This window comes from Pteronotus mesoamericanus, unplaced genomic scaffold (genome assembly GCF_021234165.1).
Source record: "Pteronotus mesoamericanus isolate MK-2021 breed Mesoamerican mustached bat unplaced genomic scaffold, CSHL_Meso_final contig_56, whole genome shotgun sequence".
Lineage (NCBI taxonomy): Eukaryota > Metazoa > Chordata > Mammalia > Chiroptera > Mormoopidae > Pteronotus > Pteronotus mesoamericanus.
This window is the reverse complement of record NW_026555201.1, coordinates 5,278,523-5,293,601: the sequence shown is the minus strand read 5'-3', so window position 1 is coordinate 5,293,601 and position 15,079 is coordinate 5,278,523. Positions and strand designations below refer to the sequence as shown.

General features: G+C 44.6%; 1 protein-coding gene across 1 annotated transcript in view; it reads left to right on the top strand.

Moving 5' to 3' along the window:
• PPM1H (protein phosphatase, Mg2+/Mn2+ dependent 1H) overlaps positions 1-15,079 on the top strand; it is a 249,697-nt gene that overhangs the window by 217,843 nt on the left and 16,775 nt on the right. The window contains exon 9 of the mRNA XM_054580033.1: positions 12,508-12,659. Within this exon, the coding sequence (XP_054436008.1) occupies positions 12,508-12,659 (152 nt within the window). The remainder of the gene's footprint in view (positions 1-12,507; positions 12,660-15,079) is intronic.

Below are 15,079 nucleotides of genomic sequence, written 5' to 3'. Positions count from 1 at the left end.
ACGAATGCATAAATGCTGCCATCATTTTTCTTCTTTCCAGAAGGGACATAAAAAGGGTGACTCATGTTCCTGTGGTAGAGAACATCTCAAGAAACTCAAATTAATCATTTTGCTTCCTACAGTGAAGTGAAAATTTCCTTCTCACCTCCCCACTCCTATACATATACATATGCTTTCTGTATAGAGTGAGAAGAGGATTGGTTTGATTTGAAGGAGAATTATCTTTATGCAGTTAAATTATAGATCTTCCAATCATTCTGCTACTGTGAGTCCCAAGAAGAGACTGTAGGTTTAAAATGTGGGCCTGTGTGGAGACTTCCTGAGAACTGATGAAATGGCCCAGTTGGTTGATCAGAAACCTTGGGTCTTCAGTGATGCGGGTTTGCAGGGAAATTAGTGGGTTGTTTCCACATTGGCAAGGAATGGGAGGGTTCAAAAGGAAACTGGAAACCTCTGGAAAATGTTAAATGGTCTTAGAGAAATACAGAGTTTTTATAGTAACAATAACAAGTCTGCATCAGACAACATACTATGTTTTTTTTAATATATGCAGTATCTCACTTAATCCTAAACCCTGTGATATATGTATGAATTTTGTACCCATTTTACAGAATGGAAAAGTGAGACGCAGGGAAGTGAAATAACGCCCCCAACATGGTACAGTTATTAAGCAGCAAGACAAAGCTTATACCATGATCTGTGTGATTCAGTCAGTACATGCAGGGGAGAGAAGCTGCATTCAAGGAAATGCCTTTGCACAGTGACTGAGGGACCCACTGAGATCTGGTTCTAGGGGCTCTGAAGAGAGACCTTTGTCTTAGGACCTCACGGGCCAGTTTTTCAGAGACGTACTGCCGGTCTTAGACTTAACGTTGGGAAAGACAGTAATAAGCTTTAGAGTGTGCCAACCTAGACCAGACAGAATTTTGCAAAATAAGATTGTGTACCTATAATTTAGCTTAATGGGTATGTAGCGTAGATCCCAATAGTCCTTTGCACGAGATTAAAATTGTACATTTTAAATGCTTCCAGATGGAGGGGCCTTAGCCAAATCCAGGAAGGGGGAAGGAAGCTAAAGGGAAGAGGAGGAGCAGCTTGAACTGGCTGCTGTGGAGGAATGCAGAAAAAAGAACAGGGGACCCCCTCATCCCCAGCCCTGGGACAGAAACTCCTGGCCCCTGGGGGCAGCGTTAAAGTCAAGCCCCAGAGAAGCAGCTGGGGCCTCTGCCAGGAGCGCGGGGAAATTGATTTAAACCATCGAATGAAGAATAACTGACTCCCTTCCTGTCTTCATTCCCCTCCTGTGCCCCACCCTGGTTTTCTAACTGTGACTTCCTAAGAACATTCCTGTGCTATGCTTTGTCTTTGCCAAGCATGGATCTTTATTTCACATTTGGATTCTAAATTTCAAACCCAGCTCACTCTGGAAGCTTTAACCGTGGGGTTGGGGAGAGGTGATTTAGTTCTAAGAAAAGAGGCTCAGAAACCTTCTTGGAAATCAGCATTGTTCCCTTCATCATTGTAGCTCCTAATTCGATTTGATGAGTTAAGTAAAAATAAATCAAAACCACGTGGATCAAATTTACGTAAAAAATGCACAGGGGTTTAAAAATTAGAGGAGGGTTTCTAGCCAAACACATTTTCGGTTTTGCTGAACACAAGGCGCTGGAAAAATCTCAAGTGTGCCAAACCCAAAGAGCAGCCTCCAGGTTTGCTGAGCCTCTCTCAGAGCTCCCGAGGTCCAACGGCAGGGACTTCTGTCCGAACGGAGCTCCACACGAGGCCCCGCCTACCAAGCACAGTCCGATGGGCCGAGGGTGGGTGGTGCTTGACTCTCCCCCAGGCCGGGCACCTTGTGTCTCTGCGTGGCAGCAGGGATTCCCGTGAGGGAGCCAGGCCCAGCCAGGTCCCCCATCCCTTTGCTCAGTGACGCTCATCACCATTCACCTTTTCATTTCTTCCTAAAAGAATTCAAGTGGAGGAGAAAGGGTTTGTAAACTAAAGGCCCTGGAGCCCAGACCCTCCGCGTCCTTTTCCTGGGCTCGCCCAGCACAGCGCAGACAGCTTGGCTCGGGCCTGCAGCCCAAACTTCCAGATGTTCTGTGCTCCACGCCCCTTTCTGGCTTGTGACAGGTCCTCCCCAGAGCTAGGATTCCTCTTACCGTTACTCATGCTTTCCGGCCTCCACTCTAAGACTGTGCCGTTGCCTTTAGCCCCTTTCGGAGCTCTTGGAAGAACGAGGTCTTTTGCCGCATGGGGGCCAGATTGCAAAGCCACGGCAGCCTCAACTCAGCAGTCCCCTCCTCCCACCCCCGCTGGACTGAACCAGAGGAGCCCGACTTTCTCTCGGCTCCATTTTCCCTCTCCGTAGTGTTTGATATTCCTGGCAGCTGTTTTTTTGTAACTCCAGTTCACTCATTTAGCTCATTCTTGTTTTTTTTCACTGAAATACTATTTTTTTTCTTTTATTGGAAAGAAACAGCCTTCTCCAATAGAAGGAAGAGCTTCCATTCAGTATCTGAAGTCCAACCCCACCACCAGCATTCCCCGCGGCCTCACACATTACTTCCGCCTGCCTTTCCCCTCCCTTTGGGGTGAAAATGCCTGTGTTGACACGGTGCTGGGAAAAGCAAACAGCACATCTACGTATTGCCTGACACAGGCTGGCTACATGGTCAGCAAATTCATATCTTCCTTCCCCGCTGGCTTCTGGAAGGCTTCACTTTTAGGCATTCCCAGGATTGACTCCCATATTAAGAGAAAGTAATTCTATTGTTTGGGACTCCCCTGTTGCCTCCCATGAAAACAGGAGCAATACTGAAGATCTCACATTGACATCTGAACATTTACAGTCTTGGGATTCTTGAGAACCTTCCTAGTCCCAAGCGAAAATCCCACTTGGGGGAAAAGCATGTTTTATTTTATTGTGTACTCTCTATGGTCTGGCCAACCTGTAATGGTATTGGTGCGTAATGACATGGACAAGGGCTGTACTATATTAAGTGAAGCAATGTGATCGTATATACAAAGGGTGTGATCACAGGTAAAGTTATGTGTATGAATACACATATACCTTTCTATGCTTATGTAAATCTTGAAGGAAGTTTTCAAAAATGGTAACAGTAATTATCTTTGGGTAGTAGAAGAAGAAGAACTTGTTTTAAAACATTCCCTAGACCCCCTCAAAAATACCTTGCGAGGCGATTTGGTGTAGTGGTTGGAAACCCAGATGGTAATCAGTCTTGGCTTGAAGCTCTGTCTCGTCACTTATTAGCTGGGTGACCGTGAGAAAGTTAGCGTACCTAAATCTCAGCTTCCTCTTCAATAAAAAGAGGACAATGGGGTTGTTATACTCAAGGACAGAAGGAACAAATGACATATGTGAGGTACTTAGCACAGAACCTGGCATAATAAATATTAGCTCCTAGTTTCTCTTCACATTCCATTGAGACCACAAAATTTCCCTGGCTCTTTCCATAGGGGTAAAGGGTCCAGTAGTGTTTATTGAGTAGGACACTGGAGAACATGTCCTCAAGGAACTAGAAGTTTTGGCCAGTTGGAAGGTGGGACTAGCCAAAGAATAATTAACCACAAAGCCTGTGATTCCTGTTGCCTAAGAGACCACGGGAATTCAGAGAAGGGAGAGACAACTCTATAATCTGAAGATGGACAAGATAAGAAGCACAAGAAAAAGAAGGAAGCAGCAGTGAGTTTGCTGTGAAGTAAAATTTGCCTTACAGGGTCATAGAACTTGGAAGATTAGCTTAAAGGGCTATTAGCCATAATATAGCTAATTATTTTGGAGGGCCTCGAACCAGACCCAGCGCAGTAGATAAGGTCTTTGGCAAAGGGAGCAACATGATAAAGATGGCGGTGGGAGTCTGCACCTGTCACAGCAGGTAAGCGACGGGTGGGTAGGCGAGTGGGAGAGGCCTGCAGGGAGGCCGTTGTCAAACTGAGCCTCTGAGGCTGGGGGCAGCGAGGAGCTGAGCAAAGGCAGGGACTATGAGGACTAAGAGGAGGCCTATGGGAGAAATGTGTTAAAAAAAAAAAAAAAAGTAACAAGAACTTACGGCGGATTTGATTTAAGGGAGAAGCTCCGTGAAGTTTAAAAAAAAGTAACTATATTAAACTTTGCTTTTTAGCCTATGAGAAAGGAAGACTGTTGTTGCTTGTTGCAGTCTGAAGAGAAAAAATAATTCCATCCCTTTTTCTGAGTTTTCTGAACCCATGGGGGAAAAAAAGACTTAGGAATCACGTCAAAATAACTTTATAGCTAGTATAAAGTTAGATGAGAAACCATGGATTTAAAACCAAAATGGACTTCTTATTCTCCTCCAGCCCCCAAATTAAACTCACACAGAGGACAGCTGTGGGCTCTCATCTCCCCTGCCCCTGCCCCAGTTTTCCACCTGCAGGAAGACAGGAGCAAGGTGAGCAAGTGCTCCTTATGGACCAGTAGGGACCAAGGAGAAATCTCCAAAGCGCTCAATGTCCAGTGTCCTCTACCACTGAACCCTATAGGGAGAGGGAGCTGGGAGGTGTGATAGCACAATACAAAACCTTTGTGCCTTTGCTGGCTGCAAAACAACCCACCCCAAAACTTAGCAAAACAGTTGGTCGTCATCATTCAGCTCATGCTCCGCTGGCTGGCCTCAGCTGGGTGGTTTTCCCTTGGAGTGTCTCACGTGGTCACAGCGGATGTCTACTGGGGCCGGAGAGGAGACAGGCTGGAAGGCCCTAACGGCTTAGGCACGTGGCTGGCAGTGCGTTGTTGGTTACCTGCTGAGGGTTCGGCCGAGGCAGCTACGGATGGCCTCTCCCTTGGTTCCAGCTTCTCATGTGATGGCAGCAAGGTCTCTCATGTGAGAGAAAACATCCCAAGAACCAAGTGATTTAGGAGTCCCAGGCAGAAGCTACAAGGCTTTGTAACATCCACTCAGAAGTCCCAGAACATCTCTGCCACATTCCAGAGGTCCAAATATGGAAGCTGGCACATATTTGATGGGAGGGAAATTGGTATCCACCTGCTGAAGGGAGGAGCAGTGGGCTTGTGTGCCAAGGGAAGGAATCATGGCGGCCTTCCTGTAGAAGCGCCTCCCTGCTGCGAGGTCTTGAGGATTAAAGAAGCAGTCGTCTGTCTTTCCAGTGCAAACCGATAGAAGTTGATAGGTTAGCTGTTTAATTAATTAAGAAAGGAAACATAGCTTGCAACGTAGAGGCCGATTTACCAAGAAACTAATTAAATGTAAGTATCAGGGCCCTTCAGTCATACCAGCCATTTCTGAGTTCTGGTTGTTGCTGGGAAAGGTAGAATGTTCTAGAGAGGAAAAACAAGGTTACAATCAGGAATTATTTCTTTTGTAAACATTTCTCAATAGAAAGGGGCCTCAATTCCCAAGATTCCTGTAATTTGATGCAATTTCTTGTCTCATTCTTACTAAACATTCACATTAGTATCTGTTTGTATTCATAATTATTTCTGTGTTCTCTCTCTTAAAAGAGCTCCCCAAACCATGGGTCCTTCTGTGCAAAAGGAAAACGCTGAGTCCTATCTGAGGAGACGTTGATAGTCTAGAGCAGTTGTATTTGGCAGTTGCCTTTTCTTTTCCAGCTTTATTGAGATACAATTGACATATAACATTGTGTAAGTTTAAGGTGTACACTATGTTGATTTGATACACTCATATATAGCACTAACTAAACCTCCATCACACCACATAATTACCCTTTGTTTCCTGTGGTGAGAACATGTCAGTTCTCTCCTAGCAGTTTTCAAGCATGTAATACAGTATCGTTAACTATAATCACCATACTGTTCTTTAGATCACCAGAACTCACTCATTATTTAACTGGAAGTTTGTACCCTTTAACCAGTACCTCTCCATTCCCTGCCCCACCCCAACCTCTGGTAACGATCAATCTGCTTTCTGTTTCTATGAGTTCAGATTTATTGGCATTTTTCTTAATTTCTCCAGGGCCACACACCTACATCATCCCCTGTGCCTGTCTTCCCGGCTGGGGTGCTGCACCCTTGGGGCTATGGGACCCTCTGCCGCCACCAGCACTCGGGAGATGCCTGGGGGCAGGGAATCTCATACAAACTGTGTGTAGAAGCTGCTTTATTCAATTCTAGTGCCATCTGACCTTCCAGAGGAGAAACTTCATGCCTTAGCTGGTCTATTTACTTCTCTAGCTCTCGAGTCTCTGTAACAATCACTTGTATGCATCCGTGTGTTATTTACATGGGTTTTTCCCATTGGGCAGTGACTTGAGACTTGCCAACCAGCTATTTGAATAAAACCTGAATTTGAAATTTACTTAGACACAGACCAAAAAAAAAAAAGAAAACTAGCTTGGTAACTCATAAAGTTCATGGTCACACAAGAGGAGCCAAACTGTATGTGGTGTCAGACATTTCCTCTCATTGGAAATTATTTCCTTCTGGTCCCCTCCTAAAAAATAATTTCATTTGAATTTTACAGTTAAACATGCAAAAAAAATTTTTGCATTAATGCATCTAAGAATAGTTTGAGAACTTTGTTTAAAAATGCAAACCCCTGGATTCATTTCCTGGAGAATCTACAGCATTTGGTATAGACTATGTCCTAGGAATTTTCACATTTTTAGACAGTTTTGAAACAGGTGCTCCAAAGACCGCTCTTTCCGTAACACTGTCATAAGCCGTTCTTTGGTGTGATGCAGGGTCTTCAGTTTTTCTATCCTAAAATGGGTTTGTGATGTATCCATGCTCCAGTCCTGGAAGCATAGTTCATTTTTAGCACCTGGGACTTACTGCCAGGCTGATAGAGCCTGCACACCTCCTTCCCCATTGGAACACAGGTCTGCTGAGGCCTAGGCTGCTTGCTGCCCGAACAGCTGCTGTCAGTGGGCTGACTTTGCCTCCCGACAGCTGTCCCAGAGTGTGCCACGGATGATTGCGTCTCTCTTCTGAGTCAAGATATGTAGTAACCTGCTCTCTGAACTCTCTGAATACCTGCCGTTGTGAAGAGTCCTCGGAAGTAGTGACACAATGTGATTACTTGTGTCCTGATCGCCAGACGTAGCAACTAGAAGAATTAAGAGCAGCACTCGTTTCATTATTTATATATCAGGTGACCATATAATGTATCCTCTCAACCAGGGCATTTTGGAGAATCAAATGGGACACTATGAATAATTGTGCTGGGGAAACAGCACACACCAAAGCTCTCTCCGGAGAACAGGGACGCGCAGTCTCTGTGTGTGCCTCGCCTGTGTCCTGAATGGATTTGACACAACTCAGTCCAGCTACATGGCACCTGTGTACTTTCACTCATAGGCTGGGATTTCTTCTGACCTGTGTCTCCATAAATGGGCATTTTAGTCCACAGAGACCTACCCCTCAAATGATTAAATGAGCTAGATTCAAGCCCATTTGTTCACAGATTATTCAATGAGCATTTGATTCAGTGGTGAACAAGCCACTGGAAGCCCAGAGAAAGGGATGGATCATGGGAGGACCCCACCGTGTAAGTTGCAAATTCCTCCCTGTAGCTTCTCAAACTCTCTGAGTTGCCAAGTCCCAGACTCAGGTGAAGGAAATGGAAGCCCATGCTTATAGCAGCCAACCAGGCATTGGGTGCCCTTTCGGCGACTTTTCACACTACCTAGTATTTTAGCTGCTTTAGAAACTTCCTGAGCTATTAGAGGGGACCTGCCCTCCAAAGTCAAATGTTTATTTTGTCTGTAGATTCCAGAAGGAAAAAAGAAACCCTCAAGAATATCTGTGGTATATTTAAAGTATAAAATTATACCCACAGCCAAAACAGCCAGCGCCGTTTGGGTAGCATGAGCAGCCAACGTATTTGTAATACTACATGTCCCTTGATTCATTTAGAGTCAGACGCTCTGAGGTCATGTGGTCGGTCACATCAAGGTCTAACCCGTCCTGTGATGAAAGAGTAGGAGAATGTTAGAACCATAAGCATCCCCAGCGGCCAGGAGACACTGAAGATTTGAGACCATGTCCCAGCAGGAACCTAGCACTTTAGCCAGATCGAACCATGGAAAGCCACCAAGCACATAGCCCCCTCTCCCACCCCCAGCCTTTGGCCCCTGCAGCGCTGACATGTAAGGCATGCAATGTCCAACTCCTGCTCCCTGACACTCTCCGTCTGATGGATCTTTACGTCACTCTGTGTTCCCAACAAGGGTCAATAGGCTGAAATGTGAGTGAACAACATGGCTATGCCCAACTACTAAGGGACAGACATGGGTCTCAACCCCAAGTCTTTTGCCACCAAATTCAGGGAGTGCTTCATGACATCAAATAGTGGAGACAGAACCACAAGACAATTTGGATGCAGCCTTGGTGCCAGGATGCCAATACTGAAATGCTCTGCTTGGTTTATAGGGCCACAAGGAGAGAAGCCAGAGTTTTATTTTCTTCTGGTACAAGTGCCATATTCAAAGTTAATGTTGAGCTTTTCGGGTTGGCCACAAGGGATACAGGGGCAGGACTTGGTACTCTCTTTATTTTCTGTTACCTAATGGCAGCCTTTGCCTTGGGAATAACTTTTCTGCCAGGAACACTATTGAAAGGCCCAATCACTGTTATTTTAAATCAGACTTTTAGAATTGAACCCCAGGTTCCCTGAGCCCACTCTTACCTCCTTCCCTCAACTAGGTTACCTTCAGGTGTATCACACTGAGATAAGTGCCATAAAAAGTAACATGCAGTGCATCAGAATTTGTAACTACCTTCTACATTATCTCATTTGCTCTTTATAACAGCTTTGTGAGAGAGGTAGACACGGGTGTTACAATATTTCGTTGATTTTTTTTTTCAATTTTTTAACAATGATCTCAGAGGTGAGAACATGGATAGCTTATCTCCAGTCCCAGAGCTGGTGAGAAGCAGAGGCCTGAAGTGAGGGCTTCTAGCAAGAGGCAGGGCTCTTGCGCCTCCGGAAAGCTGGGCCTGCACTGCGGGGGCTCGCGCCCTGCACTGAGGGTGTAAAGGGGAAAGGAGGTTTGGAGAATCTGCTGAGCTGATCAAGATGTGAAAGCTGTGAGGGCATCCTAGGGAAGCAGCCAAGATTTGGCAAATGACAGAACTGATGGGTTCTTTCTCAAATGTAGTTTTAAGAAACCAGCATCAGCTTACAGTAGGATGAGCTCTCTTAACATGCCTCCAGAATTTCATCTGTAATAGAGCAAAGATGCGAACATGTATTAGACAAATGCTGAAACAGCAGCCTGTGGCTGGCTGCACACTGAAGTGGAGGTGATGTATTAAAGAGTTGCTTGTCACGGGCTCCTGTGTAAAATAGGTGGCCGTGGTGACATCAAGGACATCTCTAAGTGTTCTTGAGCCAAGGGCTCTGCAAGAACAGTCCTCACGCGGCTCGTTCGGGGCACGTTAGCCAAGGCTCTTGTGTCCTGTCCCGTCCCCGTCCCGTCCTCTGCCCCACACTCGTTCCTGCTCCCTCCCTAACACTGTTGTTTGTGAACAGCTCCACTGAGGACAGGAGATGGAAAGGCACAAGGCTGCTACCTCCATGAGATGTCAGTGTATTATAGTTTGATGAGTGCTGGAGGTAGCAAGCTAGGTCTGTTGGGTCACTATGCGCTTAGGGGTCTTCTGAATGGATCACCTGTGTTGAATTTTTTCCTTCCTCTCTTTGTCCCCTATTTATTCTTTGTCTCAGCAAATATGTCCTGAAGTCTATTATGATTTATACTGTGAAAGATACTGCTGGGCCCACAGGAGAAAATGCAGAATGGTTATCTCTGGCTTCCAGAGGTTGGATGTGGGGTGGGGGGAGGTAACTGACTCACAGGGTATTCATTGTAAGCAGGACAAGGGTGGATGTCCAACTAGGAAAATGCTTCCCTTGGTTATTGTCTGAATGGTTACGAAGTGCAGGCTCTGCCTCTGTTGTGGTGACAGAAACAAATAGGACATCTTGGAACTTGCCCCTAGGGGCTCGCCGCCGAGGGGTTGGGATGGGGGGGTGCTTGAGGAGGGGCTCACAGCGAGTTTTCAAGGTGTGGCTCCCCCACCACCGCATCAGAATTACCTGGTCTGTATTTAAAGAGGCTGACGCCTGGGCTCAGAGCTACACAGTGAGAATTTTTAGAAGTGGACCTTTGGAATCTTAATTTAATTTAACACCAAGTGATTCTCAAACATGTTAAAACTGGAGAATAAGTGACCTTGTGGACGAGATGAACAGGCGAGCAGAGGCAGGTGTAACTAAGTAGATACTGTGTCAGGGGACATGAAAGGGTTGTGACCTCGGAGGACCAGGGCAAGGAAGGGTGCTGCCCCTTGGTCTTCCTCAGGGTTGCCTTGGCAGCAAAGGGTGGCAAACACAGTCTTCATCCAGAGAAGGGATGGGACCCCAGGAAGAAAGGGGAGGCCCAGGAGGGGAACTGTGGGAATTCAGCCCACCGGGGCAGATCTCTGTTCAAATAAAGCCTTCCTCAGGAGGCCCAACAAAATCACACCTCCTAAAATGACTCCGTTGTCACTCTCCTTACCCTACCTGATTTTTGTTCAGAGCACTTACTATCTGACATTGGAATTCGTCTCTCATCTACTAGGTTCAGAGTGATGAGAGACTTTGTCACCTTTGTTCACAGCTGGATCTCCAGTGCTTGGAAGGGTAGTTGGCACATAGTAAATGCTCCGTAAACACATGATGAAGGTTTCCAAGGGCAGACGGATCCACACAGGCCTCATCTCATATCTCAGAGGCTCAAGTTAAATTGCTCTGAGGAGCTGCAAGAACCTCGAGGATTCCTGTGGCCTTTCTCTCCCTGGGCAGACGGTAGCAGGGGAAGGAGCCTCCAGAGGCCCTGACCACGTTCCGCACCGCCCCTCACACAAGCTGGGTGCAGTACACCTCCCTGCCACAGGGACTCTCTTCCTGGTCTCTGAATCCTGCGGAGCTGCAGAGCCCGTTAGTTTGACGTGAGCCTTCCCCGCACATTGAAAAGCTGTGTAAGGAATTGAACGTGGAACTTGGAGGAGATGAGTGTGGTCTGACTGAGGAGGGCCAAGTACAACGGCAGAGCGGGGAGGTCAGGACCTCAGAGCCCACCGGAATCCTTTGAAGCCCTTGCTGCGGGGTAGGACGAGCATGCAGTGGGATGTCTTGCATGGAAGTCCAGTTTTTCTGAAAGCCTTTCCACAAAATGTTCTGCATCACAGGTTCATGTATAAGACTGAGTTGTAAGTGGAAAGTTGGCAGTCCTTTGGAAATTGGCTAAAGGGCAGGAAACGAAGGGGAGCAGTAAAAAACCTAAAAGGATGTTAATTGGGAGTGCCTCAGGGAATAGAGTTGAGGCCAGCTTTTTATTATTTACATAAAAATTACTTGGAGAGTGGTATTGAAAGGGATTTTCATGTTGGCTAATGAAACCACATTAGAGAGCTGTGTGTGAAAATGTGAATAGTGGAATTAAGGGAGGATTCAATTTTTTGACGGAATCAAAAAGGAATGTTTTCTAACATATTTCTGTTTATCAGCCCACGCCCATTCTGTTCACCAGATTTCCAGTTGAGTAGTGGGCAGCGAAGCTTCAGCTTGAACAACTCAAATCTCCACATTCTGGGGGCCAGCAGGAAGCACTTGAAGAAATTTTGGCCTCCTACACACAGGGCAGGTCCTGAAATTAAATGGATGTTACAGTCAGAGTTAGAAACCTCTCTTTTAGACGGACTTGAAAGGCAGATAGCATTTGTTCTTTAACTACAAGCATAAGATTGGGCCACCTAACACCTATATCTGTCTGCTTCCCTTTACTTAATATTTTCTATCATGTGGAGCTCAAATTATCACAGAAATTCACTGGACAAATGCCCCAGTAGGAAGTTAGCAGTCCCGCTTAAGCAAAGTTATTGAATACACAGTGAGCCAGGACTTGAAGTCAGGAGCCCAGGAGTGACATTCGCTGTCTTCCCCATAGCCTACCCCAGGGGATAGTCTGTGTAGCCATCATGGAGACCACTGAGCATTAACTGAACTGTGCCTGATTATCACGGACCAATGCATACAAAGCCACCGCTAAGGATCCTAGACTGGCCTTATTTCCCCACACACTGAGCTTCGAAGAGAAATCTGCTATGCATCTTTATACTTAGAGCACCTGGCCCAGAGTAGGCCCTTAAGTAATGTTTGTGCAATGGATGTGCAAAGGAAGGAAGGAAGCAAGCCTCCAGCTGCTCTTCTGGCCAGCACCGCATCTGCTGTAAGTCAGTGTTTCAGCCACATCTCAGGCATTACATTTCTTGATGGTTAAACTACTAAGGCCAACTGTTGGGCCCCATATATCTGTACTGCAAGTCTCCAGAGGAGGCTACCCTGGCCACAAAGCTTGCTGCACAATCAAGTACGTCAGAGTGCATATCTGCAAACCGCAGGGCTGGACAGGAAAGGGGAAAGAGAATCAGAAATCAGTCTGTTAGGGGGAGTAACATGCTCACTTCTTAAGCAAGAGTATTTCTGTTCATTTCAGGTCAGAGTCTACGATCTCTCCAGATATGAGCACGGAGCAGATGATGTGCTGATCCTGGCAACGGATGGACTGTGGGATGTTTTATCAAACGAAGAAGTGGCAGAAGCAATCACTCAGTTTCTTCCTAACTGTGATCCAGATGACCCTCACAGGTTTGTGCATTTCTGTGATTATAGGGTTACTTCTTGGCCATGTTTCGTAATGGGACTAAAATTAATAATAATCACGCACTGTCAGCATTCATGATGTCCAGTAGAGCTAATAGGGACGGTTTAGCAACCAAACTACAGAAAGGACTATTCTTACTGTTGGAGGTACATTCACAGCCAAATAAAAGTCCTCCTTATTGAAGCTAGGTAAAAGTGGTAAAGACTTTGATTTATAAGATGGTTTAACATCTTAGCTCGTATCCTCTAAAGTGGGAATAATTTTTGATTCTCCTGATAAGACTGATAGCAGATGCTTCCAGTATATATTTTTATCTACAGGGGAATTGTTTCTTTCGAGAAAGGAGAAAACTAAAGTAGATATTCTTTTATAGCATAATGGCAGTATATCTGTCCTAAACAACTCTAGGTGACTCTCAAATGGAAACAGAAACCCCCTCTGGAGAAACACAGTTTGCACTTAAAACACAAGGATACAAGTCACTATGAATAAAAACCACAGAAACGACAGCAGAGTTAGACATACTTCATTATTGGATTTACCAGTCAAAATTATAAATAAATATTTTAACATGTTTCAGAAATCTTTTTAAAAACATTGAAAATGTGAACAAGGATAAAAGACTATAAAAATCTGCAGAGATTTTTAAAATAAGGAAATGGAACTTCTGGAGATGAAAAGTGTAAAAATAGGAACTAAAACAAAAATCACAGGATTACAGAGATTGGAGACAATTGAAGAGAAGAGTAGTAAACTGGAAAATAGATCTGAATAATCCATAATATGGCTCGAAGAGAAAAAGAGAAGGAAAAATGTGAAATGAGATTAAGAGAGTAAGAGGAAAATCTGAGAACATTTGAAAAATATGTATTCTTCCCAAATTGATCTGTAGAGTCAGTACAATTATAACTGAAATTCCAATGGAGTTTTCATGGAAGGAACTTCATAAGCAGATTCTGGATGTACATGGAAGAACAAAGTGCCAAGAATGTGACATTTCTGTATGGGTCTTACCCTTCTAGATATTAGACAAAATCAGAACAATTGAGACAGTGTGGAAAAAATATAAAATTTCTTTCTCCTCTCACACCATATGCTAAAATCAAGCCCAGGCAAATTAAGATGTACATGTGAAAAGTAAAATAAAGACAAATTTTAGAAAACAGCATATATTGTAGGACACTATCGTTATGATCTCGGAGTAGCGAAGAATTTCTTAAACATGATACAGAAAGCACAAACAATTAACGATTGGTAACCTTGCCCACATTAAAATGACCAAGTTTGGTTCTTCAAAGGACAACATAAAGAGAGTAAAATGACAAGCCATGAAATGGAAGATTTTTGCAATTTGTATAACTGAAGAGGGAAAGGCAGCCGTAAAATACAATGGACTCTTATAGATCAAAAAAGAAAATTTTTAAAAAATTGAGAAATTAGCAAGAACCAACCAGTCATCACACAGAAGAAAATTAATGGCCAATAAATATATGAAAAAAAAATGTTCAACTTAAAGTGAGCAGTACAAATTTAAAAATATGTGGAAGGACTGCAGATGGTTTTGTGAACTTGTAGGAAGATTCTGAAGACACACTGGCATATCTGGTAAAGTTGAGCATACACATACCCTGTCCTGCGTCCAGGTCTGCACCCAGGAGCAGTGGGTCTGAAAGTGGGGTCTTTGGGCCACATGGTGTCAGCATCATCTGAGAACTTGTTAGCAATGCAGATTCTCAGACCCCACCCCATATCTTCTGGGAAAAAACTGCAGGGGTAGGAGCCAGGAGTTTGTGTCCTGCTTACCAAGCCATCCAGGTGATTCTGGTGCTGCAAAAATTTGAGTCATGTAAAAAGATATCCACAGAATTGTTTTATTACAAAAATGAAGCATTGTGCATGCCCAGTCGTACGATGGTAGACTACAGCTCAGAAAAGGGAGTGAACCAAATTTGTGCTCATTAACAGGGAAGAATTTCAAAAACAATATTGAGTTTAATAAGCAAGACAGAAGAATACACATATTATGATTATTCATGAAGTAGAAAACTAACAGTGTGTCATTTAGAGGTCTAGATATGAAAACTGTAACAAAAAGCAATAGAATTAACCCAAAATTCCAGATAGTGCTTGCCGGGGCAGGGGGCTATGTGCTGGAGGAGGGGCACACAGCAAGATTCTAAGATACTTGTAACATTCAGTTCCTTTAGCTAGAGGACAGGTGTGTGATTATTCATGTTATTTTAAAACCGTACATATGTTAAATACATTCATTTGTATGCAAACTGAGAGGCAGTGTTGTCTAGTGGTTAGCAGCATGGAATCTGTAGTCGCACTGCCTGAGCTCAAATCCTGGCTCCGTTCCTTTGATGCTTGTGACCTGAGGAAGTCTCTTACTCCTTCAGTA